General features: G+C 39.2%; 1 protein-coding gene across 10 annotated transcripts in view; it reads left to right on the plus strand.

The window, feature by feature from the left end:
• ADIPOR2 (adiponectin receptor 2) overlaps nt 1-23,946 on the plus strand; it is a 45,487-nt gene that overhangs the window by 7,364 nt on the left and 14,177 nt on the right. For 4 of the 10 annotated variants that reach the window (XM_075051139.1, XM_075051130.1, XM_075051136.1 and 1 more), the window contains exons 2-3: nt 2,347-2,410; nt 16,331-16,566. In XM_075051139.1, the coding sequence (XP_074907240.1) occupies nt 16,399-16,566 (168 nt within the window). In that variant the 5' untranslated portion in view covers nt 2,347-2,410; nt 16,331-16,398. Of the gene's footprint in view, nt 1-647; nt 667-806; nt 829-1,303; nt 1,324-2,346; nt 2,411-12,890; nt 12,914-16,330; nt 16,567-23,946 lie in introns of those variants that run through there. The other 6 variants (XM_075051132.1, XM_075051137.1, XM_075051134.1 and 3 more) reach the window with 5 other exon arrangements.

Genomic DNA, 23,946 nt, shown 5'->3' on the forward strand with positions numbered 1-23,946 from the left:
CCTTGATCCTATACTCTGAAGTTTAAAGGTAGGATATTTCCTGTCTTTTGCCATGAAGGCAAACTTAGAATGATGGAGAGTGAGAGAGGCTGACCAGGTTTCACAGCGCTTGCATAAATGTTTCTGTCCAAAACATCTAGCTAGCGCGTGATGTGGTTGAAAATGCCAGTTATGTCAACTGATTTGGAAGGACTCCAGCGTAGGGTCAGCGTAGGAAAAGGGAGATGATACACAAGACTGTCGGAGATGATACCAAAAAATCTCAAATACTCAGATAAAGTCAGGGTTGATGTAACAGTACAGCTCTGCATGACTGTGGGTAAGCTAGGTCCGCTTTGGGTTTTGAGCAGCAGAGTCTTAAAATGCTGTTGGAAAAGTGGTACAAGATGCTTTCAGAAGGACATTAGCTTTTCATTCTTCCATGTAAGCCCTTTCCAGCTGACTACTTCTATATCAGTTAACCGGTTCAAATACCTCCTTGTTACACATCACAGTAAAGTCTTTGTGAAAAACAAAGCATGATCACAGAACCCATGACTGTTTTCCTCTGAAAACTCATGTCTTGGCTCTCTTTCAATAGATAATTATTATGCAAGTGCCTGAGGGCTTATCTGCCTGCAAGACTCACATGAATGTTTTGTGCAGACTAAGGTCATCCTTGAAAAGGTACAATTCCACATTCCTGTTCTTTTAGCAGTAAGTATGATGTGTCCAGTAGTTCTTGTAGTACCACCTGAAATATAACTACCTTTTGAGAGGCTTTATCCTATGTAGAGATTGAAACTCCCATAAAACTTGGTGCTCCCTTCTTGGAGATCCTGTTCTGAGGTAACAGAATATTTGAACACTTTCTCATTTCAAGCGGAAGGGACTCCTGAACTGGGTGGTAATCTAAGTAATGTCTTTGTAATAAATGAACAGTTTATCAGCATATTATTTGTTACAACATTCAAAGTCACAGGTAATGGTGGTATTTGGGGTTGACCAAAGCATAGTTGCATAATTCCTATTGTAGAATGATGTTTAGTCATACTAATGATGGAGCAAGTGAGAATTACTGGCACTTAAAATTAATTGCTAGGCAGACATAAAAAGGAAAGGTGTAGAATGTATGCATTACTGCTCCTTGCATTGGAGACTGCTTCTTCAGGGGATGTGACCAGTAATAGACCTGTATCAGCATATTGTGCTGATGGTGATCCAGTTGCTAAGCAAACATGCAGGATGTGTGTGCTAAAACTGCTTCTCTTCAGTGATTGTCCAACTGTCTTTATTTGTCTTTGAACTTTTGATTTGATTGTGCTGAAAATCTTGGATCATCTGGTAAGTCGTCTAGAGAATTGCTTGTATTAGGAGGCAAGCGGTCTGTTAGTGAAAACCAGTTCTGCTTTTTGTTGGAAATACTGAATAAGGAAGCCATAGAACTGGAAGGCTTTAAACTGTTGGGTATAAGACTTTGTATAGAAATATTACCGGTGCTTATTGTATATAATGTAATACATGTAATGTTTGAGCCAGCTTTTCTGTCTCGTATACTACTTGAAGTATGGATGAAGTAGATTGTATAACTTACAAAACCTTCCCTCCTCCATGGGAGTGCAATGAATGTCAGTTTGAAGCTGGTATGTGAGTGCTGTATGCTTTATAACTCAGTGACACAAGATCCTAAGATAAACTCAGCCTTCATTTAGTGAAGTTTTTAGGCTCTAACTACATGCCATGAAGTGAAGCAGAGAAAATGGAAATGGATTACAGAAAAAGTCTGCATTCCTTGCTGTTTTCATGCTGTAATATTTATGTCATAGAGGATCTCTCCCAAGCTCCAATTTCAAACTCCCATGTGGACCAAAAGCAACATTGTATATTGCTTGACAAAAGTCTTTTCTGACTAACTTTAAGTGACCTGAGGCAGATTAACATGCAGATTAATGTATTTGACAGTAATAAATCAGTTTTAACAAGTACTGAGGCAGAGATTTGTTTCGCAGAGGGTTTGAATAAAATATAGTATCTGGAGTTATATTGAACGTTCTGTGGAGAATGATGTAGCTGAGATGTTTAAAGAATTTCCTGCTTTCCTTGGTTTTGTGCTGATGCATCGTCATACAATTTAGCTGTAACTATGTGGAGTTTTAAGTCAAAGTCTTGGTGAGCGAGCCTACAAAAATCAAAGGATTCTAATTTAAATGGGATGCATGCATTTTGTCATCCACTGTAAATGTTTAATAACTGCTGTATAGCACGCATACTCTAAGGATTTTTTTCCCCATCTGCATAAATTTATTATCTAGTTTTACGCTAACTTGGCGAAACAGCCTTCATGTTGATTTCACGTCCTTTTTGTAGGAATCTTGGACTGTAACCTTCCCAAGCTTGAATACAAACATCAAGAAACAGTGACAAGTTTGAGGTGAGAGAAATTGATCTATGCTTCCTTATAGGTAGCACAGTTATTTGTCAGAGAGCAGTAACAAATTAGAGATTAGGAATACTGGGTGGTTTGGGGAAATGTATTTTGGTGGTTAAGATAACTACTGTGTGTTACTCCACAGGGATGGTACGAGATCTGTTTGTGTCATTGTTCTAAGTTGTATTTCTCAGGACTGAGGCTTACAAGAAATTTGTATGTTTCTGAAATGAGGTGAAACTTAATATGACAAGCTTGGCTTCCAAATTGCAGCTGATAGTTGAGATGAGCGCTAGGTATATGTGTGAGAGTATAAACCAGTCAGAGATGGACTTTAACTAGTCATTCTTTTCCCTTTTAGGAGGGAAACTGTAGCAGTGTGTCATGTATTTGGTAGGGTAGTTTTTTTGGTGTTTTTTTTTTCTTCAGGTTTTGGTCATCTTTGTTGTGGGGGTTGTTTGTTTCATTTTGGGTTGGTTTCATTGGGGTGTTTTGTGTTTTTTTTTTTTTTTTAGTTGGGTTTTTTTTTTAGTTTTTCCTTAAACCTTTTCTCTTATTATTCTTACTTTGGCAATGGAAATCAATGACATCAAATTGCCATGTGACAGTTTAAACGCTATTTGTGGAAGAAGGTAAGAATCGGTGGTTAACAGATTTTAACTAATCTGTATGTAAGAATCAAAGTTGGGGCACACTGAATGTTTTCATTTCCTTGAGTCTCTGGAAAAAGGTGAGTCATTCCATTGAAACTTGGAATTCCAGAATAGCTATAGCATAAACCAGGCTGGGTTAAACTAGAAGTCCCTCTGGTTCAGGATCTTACCTTCATTGAGGAGCTCCTGCCTTAAGCTTCTGCCCCTTGAGACCCTCTGACCACCCTCTTGTGTGTAACCCAAGTAGGCTGTGTGATATCTACCCAGTCTGCCTCCAAGCCATGCTACAGAAACATTTGCACATTCTCCTGCTCCACTTCCTCAGTTTTCTTGCCTTTGTGTCCCACCCTTACACAAAGTGACAAGACCTCCTGCCTGAGGTGGAAAGACCAAGAAGCTTTAGGCTGGCTTGTGCTCAGGCAATTCTGTGTTTCACTGTGGGAACAAGTTGAGGGGTAGGGTGAGAGTTGTGCTATGGGTGTGTTCATGGTATAGTTCACTTGATATGTCCCTCTGCTGCAGGATGAAATCCCGATGTGCGCCAGATGTGCCAGGTTGCAGCATCTTACTGAGGCTTTGACTGTGCTTTGTTCCTAACCTTTCTATTTATACCCTTTGAGTCTGAAGCCTGGCCAAGTTGCAGGACCACTTACCAGTCCCAGCCAAGCTGGCCATTCAGGGGAGAAGCAAGAAACTTGGCAAATGAGATTCTGGCAGCTATGGATTTTTTCTGTTCCCTTGTCCTCTTACATAAGTCGATGCCAGAGCATCAGGGTAGTGCCTACTGGCTTCTTGGATGCCTTTGGGGAGTTCCTGGCATTGTTAGGGTGCTTTGCTTGGTGTCCCTGAGAAATTTTCTGTTTCAACCCTCATCCTTTTTTCTATGGGGTTTTAATTTTCTTTCTCATAATCATTTGACTTCTTCCTGGCTTTGTTTTGTTTTTATTCATTAGGACCCTTTCTCTCTTTCCTCAGAGAGGACTCTTAAGGTTTTAGTAAGGATGCCCATCCCCTAAGGAAGAAAATAGCTTCTAAGCATGAATATGCAAGCAATATATGATAGATATGCACTTGTATTTAGGAGCTTCTAGAGCTAGAGGTGGCTTCATGTGCTTAACACCCTTTGATGGATTTATCCTGTGTGTTTGTCCACTTTTGCTGTGAATCCTCATCCTGTAGCAAGGAGTTCCAGGGTTTACCTATTTGCTGTGTCAAGAACTTCTTTTGGTGTTTGAGGTCAGTATCTGCTAACTCTGTGACCTTACCTTGGCTGACAGGCAATGCTTGGTCTTTTTACTTTTTCTTGTTGTTTTGGGTGGTGGTGCTGCTGTTGTAGTCATGAAGATTGGGAAACATTGCGCGGTTTTGAAATTCTACTGCAATTTTGAGTGGTCAGCTCTGGTTTTAAATAAAACTTCCTTTGCTATTGCGAAGCAGATCCTTTCTCAAATCATTTAATAAATACGTAAAATGTGATGTAAAATTTCTGAACTATTACTGATTAACTAGCACATGATAAAAATAGATACCAGATTTTGTATTTCATAAATGCAAGGCTTGTGTCACTTTGTATTCTTGTTTCATTAGCTACAGCTGCTTGCTTGTCTACGTAGGTCAGGGCTTGCTTGGTTGTCTGGGCAGGTCAGTTGTCCTCTAAGATTTTACTTCTGCTCTCTTCTAATGTACTAAATTCACAACACTGATTATTGACTTTTCTTAGGACTTACAAATCTGTCAGTGTCTACTTTTTTCCCAAAAGCATACATGCCACTACTGTGCTGTCAATACTGGAAGAATCTTTCATGCTTTTCATAATAGTATACCTCGGGATTTTAGAAGTGTATAAGGCAGTGTTTATGCTCTGTTTACATCTGACCCCCTGTATAGAGTTCTCAGCTAGGTTTCCAAGTACATCTTTGGCATACAGATCAGTGTTTGGCTTCCATGTGTAGCACTCGGTCTCTACTTAGAAGCTTTGCCTTCATTTTCTCAGTATTGATGATAGTTATCTGTGCACATCAGATGAATCTGAAGAGCTATGTTGCCTCTCCATCACAGCCATGGACATGGTAGTTAGTCTGCATCAAAAATACACTGGATTGTTCTCTTTCTGTAAGAAAAATAAGGTAACTTATACTAGAATGAGATCCCTTATTTGCTAACTCCATTGACAGTAGGTGTTGTGTCAGCATAAGGTATTTTTTTTTCTTTCCAGAACAGTTTATCTGAATAGTTCTACACATATTAACACCCCTTACAGATCTAGTTGGCCTAGGGTAAGAGTACCTTCAGTGGGTATTTGAAAACTAGGACAAATAACTATTCAGTAGTTTGCTGACCCAATTCTTGCTCTCTGCTCGTATTCCTCCTGTCTGGGCCCTTGTCCAGGAAGTCAACCCAAATTCCTATCCTTCCTACTCTTAAGAGTGTGGATGCTTATCAGCTTGGCCATGTTTCCTTCCTGTTCTTAGGGTTTCTTAAAGAAATCGAGTGTCTTCTATGATATCTAGAACTTCTTTCTTCAAACAGAAAGTGCAGACAGTGACTGCTTAGCTCACTGGTTTTTGTGTTTAGGTGCTATTGTAGGAGCATATATACATGTATGAAAGGCCCTTTGGTACAAAACAACATTGACCGGGTCACCCTGGCACAAAGAGTTTCCTCCAGGGGATGAATGTGTTACAAGTTCAGATGGCTGATTTGGTTGCTTTTTCTGGGGCTGTTTCAGACTTTGTTATTATGCTGTAATTTTCCTGTAACACTTTAAAGACTAACAATGCTCTTCAGAGTTGCAAAATGGGAGAAGGAATGGAGGACTCCATCAATGTTGTTACATTGTTGTTTATGGGCAAAGAGTGCATGTGTCTGTGTACATAAAAATAACGTGTGTGTTTAAGTAAAGCCAAGAATTTATTGTTAGTATAATGGAAATCCTAACAGTCTGACTCAAGAATCATTAGTCTAGATTTAATTCTTAAAGAAAAATTGAGAAGAATATTGCAGTTAGAGTACTTGCATATGGGGAAATGTTGCCAAACACAGCTAGAACTGTTAACACGCACTTTTTGATTTCTGTCCCTTCTGGAGTTACTTTCACCCTTCCATTGCTGCTCTGGGTCTTTTAAGTCAGCAGCTTTGGACTGTTGGAGAGGATAACAGAAGGTCATCAGCCTTGGGAGTCATTTGTTGGGAGAACTATGATGTTGACATTGCCTATTTCTTCTTCCTCCCTCTAGGATCCACTTGGGGTTTTTTTTGTATGTTTGCTAACATGCTTTTACACCTCTTTTCTTTCTTCTTTGGTCTACAGCTCCAGGTTATATCTGAATTTACTATATATGGTGCCCTTTATGTATGTTAGTTACTATTTCTTTGTTACCCCTAAAGCCAGGTTTATCCAGCTTCAGGTCTGCTTTTTTTTTTTTTCCCAACTGACCATTAGTGAGTTGTTTATAGCCATGGGGGCTCTGGTGGCAAGCCTGTGCCCCATCTCTTATCCATGCCTGTACTCCTCTGTACTGCATCCTGTCTCTCCACTTCTCAGGGCCTCTCTTGTCATACTAGGCCAGTATTTCTCAACTTCATTGTAAATACCTCTTTCTAGGGAGGATAACAGGAGGTTATATCACACCAAGGTAAACAAAAATAAAATAAATTAGCCATAGACATCTAGTCAATTAGAGAAGCTGCTGTCAAAGCTAAACTGAGTAAAAGGCAGGTCAAGAAAAGTTCAGACAGAGCAAACCTGGCAAGCCTCAGTCATGAGGCCTTGCAGCTCGATACGGAGCTTATGGCCTGCTGCTAGCACTTGTAATGCTGTTTTTACAGGGCTGCATGGTTATGATTCCTCCCTCCCCCACATTCGATGTCTGCAAATCCCTGCTTATCACTCACAAGTCCAGGAAAGGTGTTGCAAACCCTCTTATAACTCCAGGCTCCCAAGCAGGACTGAGTCAAGGATTCGGGAGGCATCCTTTCTTTTCTATCTTCTCTTGCCTTGTGGTGACCTGTGTAGGCCTGAGGGTAGCCAGTAGTGCTTTATTGTGGTATGTAGCCATCATTATATAGTGTAAGTGCTTCACATAATAGTCTTGTGTTTTCTTTTATGAATTTTATTATTACAGTAAACGCTGTATTCTATCTATGATAAAGGCAACCTGGATGTCTAACTCAACTTTTCTGTTTTTCGTGAAATTATGGCTTTTATTCCTGTTTTGTAATAAGGTATTTCTGTAAGTGTAAATATTGTGTCTGTTTCCTTTGAGGAATGTTTTGCTTGATCTCCTGTTGTCACTATCTTCTGTTGTGAGTTATCTACTGCAAATAGTTTGTCATAACAAAATAATCTTTTATTTTCTTTTGATGTTGCTGATTGTCATTCATCCAATGTTACAGCCTGTCCTCATTTTACTAAACAAGCAGCGTAGCTCTCTTATCAAAGGGTGGATTGCAATTCCATGCTTCGAAGTAGGGACAGTATATTTTTCACTGAAAGTATATAGGAGTGAAGGGCTCCTCATTATCACAGTTCACAGCATTTTTTTAGACAATTCCAGTGCATGTTTGGGGGGCTTTTTTTTTTTTGAGTTGGAAAAGACATGGATTCCCCCCCCCCATATGGCTATCTGTATGCATCAATAAGTGGTATTAAATCATGCAAAACATCTAATGTGTGTATTCCCAAAATGCTTCCTGGTTACTTGAAAATTAACTTGGAGCATGTTTATAGTCTTAAACTGTTTCAAACTTAAAATTTACACTAGCGTAGCTGTGCTGATTAGACTGCAGGCTGCAGCTATACTAGCGAAAACTTCTGCAGGGAACACGGTTATACTAGCAAACAGTGTTATGCCAAGATGATAAAACAAACCACAGCAAGATGACTTTTTGTGTGAGTGTCTTGGTCTAGGTCCTGTAGATGTGTTTTGACTTTAAGCTACACCTGTACTTACAGGTCTTGCATGTATACGGATAATAATTTTGGCTTTTAAAATTTTGGCGGTAATCTCACAAAGTATCATAAGTAGACTGAGGGTGTTTTGCCATCTCTGCTTAGTTACAGGACAGTAGAAAGTAAAGGATTAACTCAACATTTCTACTTTTGAATTACATCAGTGATGTACTGTGATATCGGTGTCCTTGGTCTTGTTTCAGAATTTGAGATTATTTCAAACAATGTTATCAGGAGAGAAATGTGTATCTGAAAGAGTGGCACTAAATGGTAGAAGAGACTAAAAGTTCACTTTGGATTATTTCTTAACTCTCAACAGTTACTAACTTTTAAAAAACAAATTATTCTCTGGCTATTGCATTTAGGAAGTTAAGATATGTAATTAGTAAGTAGCTTTATTTGGTGTTACCTAGAACTTCAGCCATTTGACTAAATCTGCTTCTGACTGACATAAATTAGGTGCAGCCTAGTTACAGTAGGTCTGTCCCTTTTGCTTGAATTTTGGTGGTTAAGAAAGAATCTGAAAAAGATGTTGCACTGCTTTTTTTGATCTTAGACTGATACAATGCTGTGGGTGTGGATGTTGGTTATTCCTATAATGTTCTTGTAACACTTTTGCTACAGAAAAGTAGCAGATTTTTTAGAGTTGTCTGACTTGTGGCAAAACAACATTATGGTTTTTGAGGAGAGGAATATATACTGTTTTCAACTGAAGAAATGCCATTGTTGAGTGTTAAGTAAATGAGTAAATTTTCTTTGTTCTTATTTTTTACACATATGGGAATGCAAACATATTTTGTAGACCAAGCGGGTCAGTCACAAAATAAAACACCGATGGGCAAGCTCGAAACCTCGTGAATAAACTTACCAAGATTATCAGCAAAACTAAAGAGTAGGTGCTTCCAAAAACTGGGAAGAGTGTGATGGTCAGCTTTTTGCAACCAAGCTTCTGAGACCTGACCACTGCATTAAAAGCAGTAATCTTGGTAAGGTGTCTGGTTTGCTATGCCAGGTGTGGTCTGCAGATGGTCAACAGGTCAAAATCAAGGCCATGGTATGTACATATATGATAATTAAAGGCTTGGTCCAACACATAACTGTCAGTCCTTAACAGGTTAGGAAAATACTGCCTATAAAATACATAAACAATTAAAATCTTGGTGTGTGTGTGGTCCTACCCTTTTGGTCATGTTGTCCATGCTGCGTCTCCGTGTATTGAGCCAATTCACTTTGCTAGTTTGATAGTAAATGATTTCTCATTCTCCTCCCTGGGTTAATGTTTTTTTCTAGACGGCATCTGGAGTGGGTTGTGTCAAACATCAGAGTGCCTCTGGGGGGGCAGCTGTGAGAAGTGGGGCTGTTTGCCCACCGAGGGAAGAGTGGGGCTGCCCCCTCTTGGCACCAGCCAAGTAAACAGATGTCCAAGCAAGCCAGTAAGAAACACTGAAAGCAACTGTCTTAAATGCTTTCCTGCTTGAAGTTTGCAGCCGAAAACGTGTATTCCTTTTTGGTTTTAAAAGCGAGGTGGTAGTGTTTGTTTCTGTGCAGTTGCTCCAGGCCTTAGAGCATTTTCTTGAGTTGTAAAAGATCTCAGTCAGTTTCTAGAGAGATTCAGACTTAACACTTGCTAGGAGGAGAGTGTTGTACCTGCCAGGGTAGAGGAATGTTTGCTTGCTGGATTGCTGCTGTTGATTTTGGTGCCCTTTACATTCTCATGCAAAGATCCTCTGTGCAGAGGGGTTAAGTGAATATAGCTTCAGTTTAGTAGTCTAGCTCTGGATTTTAGTGCCTGCTCCAAAGACTTTAGTTTCTTCATCTTCACCCACCAGTTCTGTGAATCGGATGTCCTTGAGGCAGTAGTTAAAAGGATGTATTCTAAATTTTCACTTATGAGGAAAGTAATGTCTAATTTCATACTTTCACTTTTAGACAGTCTGTGATCCAAAGCGTTACTAACAAAAACCAACTGCATCTTTTTGTTGTTGGCAACCGTGAAGTAAGTTGGTGTGTAAGTTAGTAACATGCCATAGAAATAAAATCATAAAAGGGCACAAAGATGGAACGTTTCTCAATTGGAGAAACAGAGCTGTTTTAATGAAAAATGAAGCAAAAGCAAGTTTTCCAGGTCTAGGCTGTGGATTTTTGTGGAATGTGATGTGAAAAGAACTTGAACTTCTGTTCCTCGTTTTGTACTGCTTTTGTGACAATTCTCTTGGTTTTGGTTTATTGCAGGGTAAAACTAATTTACAGCAGTCATCTAGTCTGTAACAACCAGACATTGTGCACTGGGGGTGGGCCAAGCTCTGACATAAAGCTTAACCCAGTTACAAAACTGAGGTCCAATTTGCAGTACAAATTGGACAAATGTTGTAACAATGTAATGGGATCCTCTGAAATGGAACCATTTGGTTAATGTAGGCAGGCTGCTGGCTTGTTCTCTTTCTTTGGATCCAAATGCATAAGAATGTGCTTGATTGTTTGCCTCTGCAGCCTGCTGTGAAATGGCTTAGGCTGAAGTGTCCAGTGACAGTTTACAAGTTACAAAGACAGCTTTTTGGCCACTGACCCTCTGCGGGAGTCTAATCTTTGTTTTGTAGCTGTCTCTTTATCTAGGGAAATTACATCTAAGAGAAGAGGTGTTGGATTGCTTCCTCATTGTTCCTCATTGTTAAAGATGACCTCCAAAGAATTTTTACAGCCCGATTCATACTTTTCCTTTAGGGTACATTGAGAAAATAAGGTTTTCTGTGACTTTTCTTCTTCCTTCCCCTGTTCATACATACCCTTGTTTGCTTCATTTTTGCCTGTAGTTTTGGAGAATATTTAGAATGTTGCTGTGGATGTTTAACTCCTTAATTGAAAAAGACAGCTCAATCATTGAAAGATTCTTAAGAAAAAAAAAAAGATAAAAATCCCTTATTTCAAGTTATACTCTTGAATCTTTCAATACTGCTGCTTTGTTAACTTGTGGCCTTATAACTTAGGGGCAACTCACAAATCTACTTGAAATGTATGCATTTCTTATCTCTTCTGCTTTGTTCTACGCATAATGAAAAAAGCAGCCAACCACTGGATGCCCCATATAGTTAATTAGTGACACCCCCCCCCCCACCACCCATGGGTTAGCTAGGCCACTTGTATGGGTGACACTCAAACAGCAGTCTTAACTCATGTGACATAGCGCTTGCTGTCTGACTACTTCCTCTTCCCCTTACCCAAACTGTGTACGCCTGCCTTGGATTGGCACCAGTACTTGCCTAATTTGCCTAGTAAATGGACCAGGGTGCTGTGTAAGCAGAAAATCAAAGACGACTGCCTTCCCCCCAAAGCACAAAATCCAACACCTTGCCAACTGAATACTGTTGGTGTTAGTATGCCATTTGGGAGGGACTACTTGTGACAGAACCTCCCTACCAGAAGATAGTAGTAGAAATACAATGTGCCAAGAAAGCTACATTTTTTTTTTTAATATACCTTATTTCAGTCAAGGTAGCCAGAATCAGCTATTTTATAGGCAAAAAATCCCCTCCATCACTCTATATAAGCCATGTTCTTATCATGAACAATCTGCCCATGGGTTGTACTGGAAGTGCTTTGCCATTTGTACCTGTGCTAACAGTTCTGGAAATAGAGTTGTGCCTATTTTGTTACTGAGGCCTAGTCTAAACAGCTTTGGATTTGGTAAAGTTATTCAGCCCATAGGTGGCTTACTGTTCAATTAGCTTTGCCATTCTACTGGCATGGATGTAGGTAGCCAACTAGTGATGCTGTTGTAGCTGTGATGGTACATGGACGCAGGTAAGGCAAAGTTTGTAGATTGAGAGAGTATCTCTTATAAGACTTTTCAGGCACTAAAGCCTTTCATTAAACATTAATGAATGTTCTGAGAAGTGATGTAGCCTGAAATCTTCATGATGACCTTTTGATAACTTTGATAACTTCTTTTGATAACTAAGCTCTGTTAGGGAGAATGAGATAATCTTATGAAGATTTGTCCAGTGTGTATACATTGCTTATGCTAGTTTAATGGATGCTTTGAAGAGGATTAGCAAGGAAGGAGCTAACATCCATACAGCGGGTGCCGTTGCCTTCCTGAACAGGGAAGTGCCTATCAGAAAGGCTGTTGAATCTATGACAGGGGAGTGGAGGCAGGTGCAGTTTTCATTCTTCTTCCACATACCAGCTATAGAGAGAATGAAATACCTTTGAAGGGATCATTCTTGTGGCTCTTATAGGAGAAACATACTGACATACTGAGAAGAGTTGAATGCTGGAGAGATTGCTTTGCTTAGGGGTAGTGGGAGGTAGTCTGACCATCTGGGACTGTGTTTTATCCTAAAAAGGAAATGACAGATCTCTTAAATTTAACTACAAACACTACCCTTAGTGTGCTTTCTTTGTTTTGCTACTGTGTGGCATTGTTTAGCTCGGGTAGAAAACCAGTCCTCATGCCCGGTGAATTCTGGAAGGTTAGAAGGTCTGTGTCACTTATTCAGGGAATATTCGGGGAAATCTCACAAAGAATAGTAGCATCATCCTGTGGTGCTTCAGTTTGTGTAACTACTCTTTGTCATCTTGACGAGTGAAGCAGTGTCCTAAATATGCTGTAATTGTGGATGTTGACTCTTCTGATGTTGCACAATTGTGGTGAACTGCTGAAATGGTATTGCCTTCTGATTCTGTTTTCAGAAAGATGCCAAGTGTCTGTCTGCAGCCTGAAACTGGCACTGACTCTCCTTGCTGTGGGGTTGACTTCTGAACTGGGATGGAGTGAGCAGCTGAGAGTGATGACCACTTAGGCTATTGTAGGTTGTGTGGTGGCAGCAGCATATTAAGTTGACTAATGGAGTGCTACATTTTGTGTTTATAGGCTGTGTTTAGAACTACGATAGTATTAAACTGGTAAGTCCTTTCTAAGAGCTGACTTAGCCTTTAGAAGTTTTCTGTATTAAAAAAAAAAAACCAAACAACGAACTAAACTCTGTAGATGCTTTTCTCAGATGATTTTAAACAGCAGGAACTCACTGATTGATCTAGATGCTATTATGCTTACTATATGTGCAATCATTAAGTAGGTTTTAAGTTGTACATGGCAACTTCCTCTTTAAAATGGAATCTAATTTTAATGAAAGCTTTTAGTTTGTTGCATGCTACAAAAAAGTTAAAGGACTTATAATCTCAGTGAAACACAAAACAACCTCTTCCAAGACCTCAAATGTTCTATAGCTTTCCATTTTCTAGTTTTTGTTTTCGTGAACTGCCTAGTCTTAAAGACAGAATGGGGCAATATGTCTCTTCAGGGTGTTTCAACCATCGACTTCTGGCCAGATGCTGCTGACCATACTTAGACTTCCTGTTTTCTTAGGAAAAGGTCATCCTAGTCATTCAAAGCCTTCACTGAACTGTGGTGTCATAGAAACTTTGTAACAGAAATTAAAGACCATCTGTGCCTTTCCTGTTCATAATCTCAGACTGCTTTCTTTCACTTGTGAACAAATAGTTCTGGCTATTAGCACTTTTCTGCTGGCAACTCCATGTTGCATTCAGGCGCGTGTTTTTGGCTTTTGTAGTACGTTTTTAAAAATGAGTAAAAACCAGTAGTGATGCTTTTGGTCTATCTTTTGGCTTGCTTACCTTTGCATGCGCAGGAAGGGCAAGCATATTTAGCACTAAAGAATCCTGCATGAAGGACAACATGGAAACATCTTAGTTCATTGAGCAATGCCACTGTAATTTCAAGAAACAATGACTTCTATGCAGAGCTCTAAAGTTCAGCTCTACTGCTGAATGCAAATCTCACTCGCTGGAGGTGAAATGCGTCTTTTATTTTTAACTGTAGTGATTGCTTGACAGTGGGTGCTAGTGAAGTAAATCTTCAAGGCCCGATTTAAGAAGTCTCTTGGCATTCTTATATGTTCTTGTATTAGAAGAACCTTTTGCAAACATCTTGGCCAAATGTGGTTAATTGTTGTGTTGGTTGTTACTGTGTCTCTGAGCATTGCTCCCACAGTGTCATAGAGGTGACGTAAGGACATGCTCTTAGGTAATATAGCAGTTAATGCAGCACACAATGGCAATTCTATTGCTTAAAGCAAGTAGAAAGAAAAACTAGTAAAATTTGCTGGTTAAATGTCTAATGCGAATTGAACAATCCATGAAACTATGACTGTTTTAACTAAGTACCTGTTTGAAATGTTGTGGGGAATATCAGGTAGGGGTGTGTGTATGTGTGTTTGTAACTGTTTACAAACAGCTGCTCTGCTTACTTGCATTTTTTTGGTTTTAGCTACAGCTTCAAAATGGTACAGTGTACTGTACTGAAATTAGTCTCTTATAAGTTGTCTTTTAAATTAAGACGCCCAATAAGTTTCATTTCAAACTGTAGTTCTTGTTGCATACTCTTTTCTTTCTTCCCTAGATCAGTTTTGCCAAATGGCAATGTGATGATGTCTTCATGTTTCTCGCATAAAAATAGAATTGTGAATTGGCTGCTTGAAATATGACAAAACAAGTCAAGATTTCAGTTTTTCTGTGGCTTTCTAAATATTTGTTCTTGGTCTTAAAATCCACTTGCTCAACTTCTTCATTGGTCTTCCTGTGTAATGTTAACCCTTGGCATAATTCTCATGGGGTGATAGTCCTGTGGCTCCTGTGTTTACCAAGTAAACAGCTGTGGACATTTTAGATGTTACTTCTTAGGTGGAGGTTACTGACCCTGTAGTGGAGTTAGCAGGAAGGTGGGCATACCATCTGCTTTGCTGTCATATCGTAAACTTACCTTCTTGGGTGATTAAAGCAGTGTGCCATGCTGAACTCAGACAACTGAGGTATCATTTAGTTCTGCAAAGTCTGTTACCTGCTCATTAGCAGCTCTCTCCTCTGGGGATTGCTAGGCAGCTGAGGGGCTATAGTATTACAAACTGCTGCAGCAAAATTAACTGTAGCACATTTGTCAGAGCTGAGAATTATCTTGCAGTGATCATGTGTAAATGAGATTAGTCCCTGAAAGGAAGGAGTACATTATTTATTGGCTTTTTGGGGGTGACATTTTATTACAAGATTGCCAATACCAATATCCCATCTTATATTTTTAATTTTCCTTCCTACGTTATGACAAAGTTCGGCATCTTTTATTGGGCACTAAAATTCCAATCTAATTATGCACCCTGGCAAGTTAAAACTTGTTAGATGGGTTATCTTAATGTTATGTGTTAGTCACATCTAAGTACTTAGATGTTACAGTAATAGAATGACACCAAGTGATTAGCACAAAATGAAGAGATTCTCATTCAGAGTGAATCTGAAGTCTCAGCTGAGTGCTAATTCATTCTAGTGGTTTCTGGCTCTCTGATTGCAAAGTGCTTTGGCTATTGTGCTTCCCAAGGCTACCAGTGTCAAACAGATACCTCTTGACTGGCTATTGAAGTGACCACCACACAGTGGTGTACAAGATAAATAGGTAACCAATAATACTCTTGGATGAAGGCTCAGATTAACAGGTTGTCATTAGGTAATTTTCTGCAAATCTAATTAATCTTTAGCATTGTGAGTTAAATTTACCCCAAATCCTTTTTGCAGTGTTACAAGTGTAAAATACAGTTGCTTTTCTGACTAGAAAGCGTGGGTTATGGTTTTCTGGGGGAATTATCTGGTTTTGCTGTAAATGGAGTGAATGGTGTTTAAATCTGTCTGGTCTAATTCCTTACACAAGTAAAGTTACAGACCCATTGCTAGCAGTAATTGTGAACACGTTAATTTAAGCAAGGGAAACATAATCACTGTGTGTACTACTGCCCTCCTTGCAGTCTGTCTAAAGTTAGTTGCTGCTTGAGCTCTGCTTGCTTGCTATTACCCAAGCAGCTGTACCAGTACTTAGCATCCTAGTTTCAGTGAAACCTAGCCCAGATGATTGAGCTTGGGTATGAGCTTCATACTCACAAAAAGCTGATAATTACAGAGTGCCTGTGATAAGCAGTTTATCTGTAAATAGTATTAACAGCCCAGTGTTTGCAACTTCATAAAAATAATCTATAAAAACATCACTGTGCTTTTGTGAATTTTACTGTTTTATGGAGCTCACTTTCTATTATCTTTCAAAGTTGTGTTTAATTTGTGTTAGGATACAAAGTGGTCACAAGATGAGAATTCATTGTCCAGCAGTGTGGAAGCCTATATAACTAATTGATCCTGTGGGAGTTTGGGCACATATAGAAGCAGTTGTCATAGCTGTTTGGTAGCTTTTAAGCATGCTTTTCTTCCAGCCAACTTCCGCTCTTCTTTTTAACTTTAGTTCAATTATACAAACTGTTTGTCTTTCAGAGCCAACACGTAATCAGCCAAACCGAACCAAGAGGAAAGAGAATATTTGAGAAGGCTCCCAGCATCTCATGAATGAACTAACGGAACTCGATAATGCTGGTTCTCCAGAGCCAGGTCTACGGCTCAGAAAAGGACACATGTCTGACACTGCAACAACACAGGCACCCTTTGAAGAGGACAGCTGTGAGCAGAGGCTTCTTTTAGTGGATCCGCCTCTGTCTTCTGACCAGGAAAATGTAAGTTTGTGGTTATCTGTTAGGTTTACTAGGAAAAACGAGTTTGGATATTTCAAGCACTGAAGCACTTATAAGTTCCAGAAATGTGAACCATGAGCCTACAACTTCTTTATGCCTGCTAAATAATTGTAATAAACCCAGGAAGATACCAGAAATATTCAGTTGAATGTATGGGAACTTGGGTGAGAAGATGGGGCTAAGTGTAAGTTTAGCAGCGTTATATTTTTTATCCCCTCCTCAAAGAAATGGGACTTGAATTTGTTTGTTCTCTGCTGAGACGCTGCTCATATCGAAAGATTTTTGTTCTGTAGCTTCCAATTAATTATAAGTGAAAGGAGAAGATACATTGACTCTGGCTGAATGTAAGCTGAACCTTGGCTAATTGCTATCATTTAACAGATTAGGACAGAAAAAAGCTGTTTGCAAGCATTCTTGTTGGAAGAATGGCCATACTGGATTAGGCCAAACATCCACAGTGTGCAATATCCTATCTCGGACAGCAGCCAGTAACAGACTCGTAAGGAAGAGTACAAGGATGGGGAAGCGTGTTGTGTTACTTCCCTAGGACACTCTCCCAGCCTTTAAATTGGTGGCTTATGGTTTTCCTGAGCCAGTGGCAATGTTCTTGAATTTTTGGTGCATAAGCCTTTGTAAACTTTAGCAGCTACAACATCCTGCGGAAAAGTGTTACACAGCTTAATTAGGTGTTATATGAAGGTAATGTCCAAGCATTGGAGAAAAGTACCTTCTGGTTAGAGAGTTTCAGAAATGTAATTAATGCTTCTCCCAGGATATATACAGATGGCTATCAGCAGAGTTAAGTGGAGGAGACATTCATCTTAGGCTCACTATTAAATTTATCATGGCTTAATGAGTTTACTGTATCAGCTCAGTTACAGCAACTGTGTGGTTTTAGCCAGCAGCAAGAATGTGCTGATGCTACTTAATGTAGCCTTCTATGCAGAAGAGTTGGGCTGTTGCTGTAATTGCATTTGCCACAGATTCTGGGTGTGTGCATGGAGCACTGTCATGGTTCAGCTGACATGAGAACCCATATCAGGCTGTCTTAACTTGATTAGTTAGTACCTTTATAGAATTTAGTTTCAAGTGTCCTTGTAATGAGAAGTCAGAACAGGTATTCATGGCTAATAAGCCAAGCCAGTGCACTGTGAGCTGTACACTGCTCTAACTTCTATAGGACATTCTCAGTATCATGATAACGGGAAATGCCCAGAGTCTTTTTCTTTGCATTATGTGGAAGGTGGTAAACCATGTGTAGAAGGTGCAAAGTCTTAGCCAATAGCTGAATTTGCTAAGGTTACAAAAAGAAAAGTTGAGTTGTACTAGCAGATATTTTGAACATAAATATGTTTATCTGACTGTGTGTTTGGGAACATCTTTTTTTGAAGGCTGTTTTCATTCTTTTCTAACTTTCCTAGTTGAATAATGAGAGTTACCTGTTACCTGCAGATGGAATAGCCCAAAGTAAAAGCCTGTAACTGCTTATGTTCTGTAATTCTTTCTGTACATTTGCTTAGCTAAATAGAAATTATTTGGATGAGTTGAAGTGTTTCATTTTAGAATTTTGGAAATAAAATGGTTAAAGTACTTTCATTCTCTCTTCTGCTTTTTCAGGCATTCTTAGCATGTGTTAGTCCTTTTTGGTTTTTTTGTTTGCTTTCATCCCTATGACAAAAGTATGTGTTTCTTTTGTTTTTGCTCACTACAAACATTTAGCTTTCTTGTATTTGATGTCTTCTCTCTTTCCCAGTCTCTTAAAGTGCTGCCACAGAAATTTGTTTTTGCCATTTGGGCCTTGCTGTTCTGTCTTGAACTGCTTCACTTTCTCTGCCTTATATGGCCTCTTGATTTTTTTACTTTTTTTCAGTGTAAAGTTTTATTCCTGTCCTCTGTGATTTCTTGTTTTTAATACTGTGATATCTTTAAATTTTGTTCTTAAAAGGTTGAATAATTGATGCTTCAAATGGATCATCCCAAAACACTCTGCTGTCAAAAGTACCAATATTAGCTTGCCAAATGGCCTTTATTATGTGACATACTTGCAGTGTTCTAAATAATCTGGAAAAAACATTATGCTATATATCTTCCTCTGTCTTGTATAAGCCTCAGCACAGCTGTTGCTCAAATGTCAGCTAGGATTCACTTTTTTGCTCTACTGTACTTTCTGGCTATGTGCTACTGCCTCAGAGATGACTTACTAGTTCAAAAGCATGATTTTCCTTGGGTTCTGAAGAGGCTCTTGTTTAGATAACAGTAGTATAAAGTTATTGTTCTTCTGTAGGTGGCAATAGTACTTGGGCACACAAGCTAAACATAGCCTTGTAAAAGGACTCAAGTCGTGTCCGCTTCATTAGTATTCTAGTGGCTAAATGCAACCACATTGAAGCTGATGGTAATGATCAAGGAATTCCTATGTTGGAGAAGGAAGTAGTGTCTTGATGGTAGGACAACCATGGTTATTTAATATGCTTTTAAATGCTTCTACTTATGACAAGCTAATCATATTGACTTTCTTGAATATCATAATATAGATGTATTCTAATAGATATGATACTTCCCCAAAATGAACGGACTCTTTATGCAGCCCTAAAAACCTTGTGCTTGACTTTTTTTTTTTAAATATACTTTAACCTGTTAGTGACAGGAAGTAAACAAAAGAACCATTTTCTTTGCCTTTATTCCAGTCATTAGGCTTTCATGTTCCTGAATAATTATTTCTTTCATGCAGTTGAGCTGCGTTGTGCAGTTGTCCTATGTGGCACCAAAATGCACCCATGAAGTGGAGACCTGTTGCTCTAAAATGTTTGATAACCTGCAGTAAGGATTTGGGGGGAAGTATGCGTAGCTCCCAAGTCATCTGAATGGACAGAAGAAATTTGGGCAGATAGTCACCTGGATTGTTTCTCAGGAAGCATGGGTTTTGACTTCAAGTTGAACTTACTTGACCTCTGGCAGATTTCATGATACCTGCATGAAGCTATAAGAGTCTTTCTAGAGCATAAATACCAAAGTGACTTGAAGGAGGAGGCAGAAGGATGTAACAGATTTTCAGGTACAAAAGAAAAGTTTAAGAATAATTGAAGGTAAGCAAATAACTTGAGGCTTTTAACTTGAATCATAGAACTTACTCAAAGCCTTTTCTATTACAGAAGTGTGTACTTATTATCTACAAAAGAAGATTTCAAAAATAGTTTTGGTATTGACAGAAGGTTGCATGTAAATTCATGGAATTGTCAACTTGTCTTTATGGTGCATGCTATCTGAGGGAAAAGATTTACATGAAGTCTTGAAGGCCAAAGGTAGACATTTCAGTGCTAAGAACAGTCTTTCTGGAGCTGATATTCGTAAATTCTGATTGCCTTAAATTTTTGTCCTTTATAGATTTACTTGCAAGTTTCTTGCTCAGTTTCAAACCATTTAGCTTTATTTTCAATCTAGCATTTTACTATTGGTACTGTGGAGTTAAGATTAAAAACTTGGCACCTGCTTCTCTATTTGCCTTCTTCCTGCATTGCATTACAGGTTTTGTTGGTAGAGGGTGTATTCCGAGTGTGTATGGGAGAGGCTTGGCGTAACAGAATTTGAGGTCCCACTAAAACATGTTTGCTTTTGTTTTAAAACAGATTATGTTCAAAGTATGTTGTTCTGTGGACTTCTTTATCACCTCTTCCATTTCTCCATTTTTGCAACTCTTGGGAAAGAATGTTATTTCTTTGAAAGCATATGAATTCGCATTTTACTTCAGATCAAAAGATCTTAACGTCTGAATTTCTCCTTCACTTGCTGTTCTAAGCACTGGAAGTAATGCATGTTTTACTAAGACTGCTAGTCACTGAATAAAGTGTTTGAATCTAGTATCTTTCCCTACAAGTATGCCTTTTTTTTGTATGGCAAAGCAGTTTTTGGATACGCAGAGCAGAGTATCTCAAAGTATTCCCACTTAAACAGTATAAAGACATGTAATATACTATGGAGATGGTTTCCAGGCTCCACAGGCTTGAGCTGGTCAGATGCTGATGTGTCCTTCACTGACAGTTGATGTGCCTGGTTTATTAACAGGCTTTTAGAGCTTGAATGTCTGCAGAAAAGACAGAAACTGGTGACCTAGTCAACCATGAGTAGACAGTATTCTGCCCAGAAGGCTGGTAACATGGGAAATGGCCATGTCTCTGTGTCTGCCCTTTCTCCCAGAAAACTCTCATGTGAATTAACAAGAAAGTTGTAATTGTTGAATTGCAGCTGGGTTCAACTGTCTGGAGAGTCTTAGTTCTTTGAGAGGGGAAGTGTTGGTATTCTGCTGAGTTTGCTGCCTGACAGCTGGTTTTGTGTTGAAACTAGGAGAGGGAGGGAGTGGTTTTCTTTATAATTCACTGGCACAGCTGTTTCCCTGGACAAGGGTTAGATTCCACAGGTTTTGCCTTTGTTCTCCTGGAGATCGTATCTGCCTGATTTGGGCAGCAATGGGGGACTTGACGGCCTTTCGCAGTGATATAAGAGGAAATAGTGTTGTACTGGTGGGTTAACTTGCATCTTCCTCTAACTGTTTTAGATTGACTCTGCTCTTATGTTAAGTTCAGCAGTATGCTTCCAGTCTCTCTTAGTTTATTTTTTTAACAGAGCATTTTTTTCCATAAGCCCAGCATGCTTGTTTTCTTTTTCTGCTGTCAGGATTAACAATGACAGAGGAGCAAAAAACAGCACATGAGCATCTTCTGTAGTAGAAGCAATTTCTACAGGCTTTTCCCCAAAGTGTGGAGCACATGGTGGGCATTGAGGTCTTTGGTCCTAGTTGGGTACTGGGCATTGACAGAAAATCAGTAGTTGCTACTGCTTAGAGAGTCAACAAACCCTTTTAATCTGAAGATACTTAACGAGGGAGCTAGTTCTAATAAGGGTGTATTAGCAAAGTTGCTGAAGCCAAAATGTGACTTTGTCCTAGGACTATTTGCTAAACCAATGTTAAATGTCAGTGCTTGTTTTTAATGAGTGCCAGCAAGCAGTCACCCATGACCAGTTGTATAAAACTGTTTCCAAGTGCTATATTAAATGGATTGCAGCTTTTATAAGAAGGTGACCTACAAAGGAAAAATACTGAACTCCAGGAACCTTCAAGTACTTAACATTTTGACCAATAGGCTGAAAGGGTCTTCGGCACACCGCTAATGAAAGACTTTTTTTGGTCCTGTGACAGTAAAAACACCTTTGCACACCCTGCTGAGAGGGTGACTGTAGTTAGTCTTTTGGAAACTGTGGTGTATCTATGTTTACAAGCTTGTCAGATTAAGAGAGAATGTAAACTCTAAATGACAAAGCTGTTATTTTAAAATAACTTGGTATGTGCAGAAGTTAGGGGAAGTCAGGGAAAGTTTTAAGGTGCTGTGCTTTTCCAGTTAATTAGTTACAATCCAAAGAACATAAGCTGATGAAATTTTGAAAAATGTGCAACAGGCTTTTAGGAGAAATGGCATGGCATGGCAGCACCTATTGCTGCTTTCCCCTTATGAAAGACCAGTTGGTAAAAGGTCAGTTGACAGAATGGGTGCAGAGGAGTTGCTGAAAAAAGCAGTCTTGCTAGCTGAAAAGGATGTTACAGGTCTGTGATTAGAAAAATAGCAATTTTATATTATAGTCTTGAACCTATCTTGGCCATTATGCTGAAGGCTCTCGAGTTACTGAATCTGGCATGCTGCCCCAAGAAACATTAAATGACTTGAATGTCATGTTAAACACTATTAATCATTTATCTGATGAGATCAAGATAAACAGCAGCAAAAACGCCAAGTCATGGCTAGACTTTGTGACTTCAGTTTTATATGAGGGATAACAGTGGTATCGTAAATGCAGTGACATATGTTTTGTAACTTGCATTTTAAGAAGAGAATTGTATATAAGTACTGAGTCATATAATATCCCACAACTCAGTATTAATCAAGACATTTACTTTTTCTGAAGTATCTTGCCTGTGTTACAGTGATGTGTTTGTACCAAGGCAGAGTTCTCTCAGGCCACAGATCAAGAAGAGAGTGGGGAAGCATCTGTCAGCAGCTGAAGGAAGCAACAAGAACATTAGAACAGATTCAGACTGCATCATGCTTTGGAAATTCCTGTGATGGTAGCTATAGGGCACCAGTGACATCTTGATGGTGAATTGGCATCACAAACAGTTGAGCTTTGAGACATGGGACTTCATTAACTCCAGAACTTAATACTACATAGGTATGTGCATGGTCAGTTAGGCCCTCAAGTAACTGAGTGATGACTGTCTGAAAAGGAACCCTAACACAGAAGAGTTCTGCCCTTTCTGGGGTTTAGGAGGCTTATATTGCAGTTGCTAGTGTTACTGGTTAATGTGTGCACTTCTGGTTCTGCATCAAATACCATACATGCAACCAATGAAGACTATCAAATTTCTAAAAGTGCAGTCCTGAAAGCTGCTGGAAGTTTTGAGAATACAGCAGCCTATTGAAGTGATCATTAGTTTAATTTTCCTTAATCCATGCCTAGCTAGGTTCTTAGGCTCCTTTCTAACAGATGAACACTACAAAAAGGAGGACTGGAGATGATTTGGCATCCCACTGGTATGTGTCAAAAAGAAACTTGGCCTTGCACATGATCCACAGGAAGTATTCTGTAGTGGATCTCAGTAAAATGGGAGCTGATGCTCCCTTTGTTTCTGTTGCGCTAGCTTGAGCTCCTTAAATCCCTTGGTTATCTGAACCAACTTTATTATCTAATAGGAAGCTCACCTAGCAAAAATGTGAGTAATTTCTGCCAGATTAGTATTGGATCAGTTAATTAACCCAAGGATCAGAGGGGTGCCAGAAGCAGTGTAAAGAGAGATGGGGGTGAGGGAGGAGAGGACCACTTTCGACACAGTAAGCTTCTTAGGTGGCTTCATTCAAGTCTGATTTATGTTTCAGTTTGCACACTCTAATGAACGCAGATTGAAGATGTTTTCTAGCAAAATAGCAGTCTGAAGTGATGAACAAAAGCTTGCTTGTCACCTGTGCAAGTAGTAGTCATGTGCAAACTCTCAAACTACAGACCTCAGGAAACTACAGTTTTACCACTTGAAGTCCAGAGAACAGAACTTTCTCAAAAGTGGGAAAAGGGTTTCTGGAATCTTTTTCTACCATTGTGACTTGACTTCTGACAGGCTTTTCCATAGTAAGGGCATTAATAAACAATGTGCCTGTTAACAGATTTGAGAGCAATAGTGTATAAAAACTGTTGAACTGTGTGAGAAGGATAAGCTGTTGTAGTAGACAAGAGAAGTATACTGCATTTACTAGAGCAGGTTTCACTGCAGTTTTCTCTGTAACAAGGCCTTTGGCTATGTGATCTGACTTTTTTTGACTG

Source organism: Buteo buteo, chromosome 19 (assembly GCF_964188355.1).
Source record: "Buteo buteo chromosome 19, bButBut1.hap1.1, whole genome shotgun sequence".
NCBI classification, from domain to species: domain Eukaryota; kingdom Metazoa; phylum Chordata; class Aves; order Accipitriformes; family Accipitridae; genus Buteo; species Buteo buteo.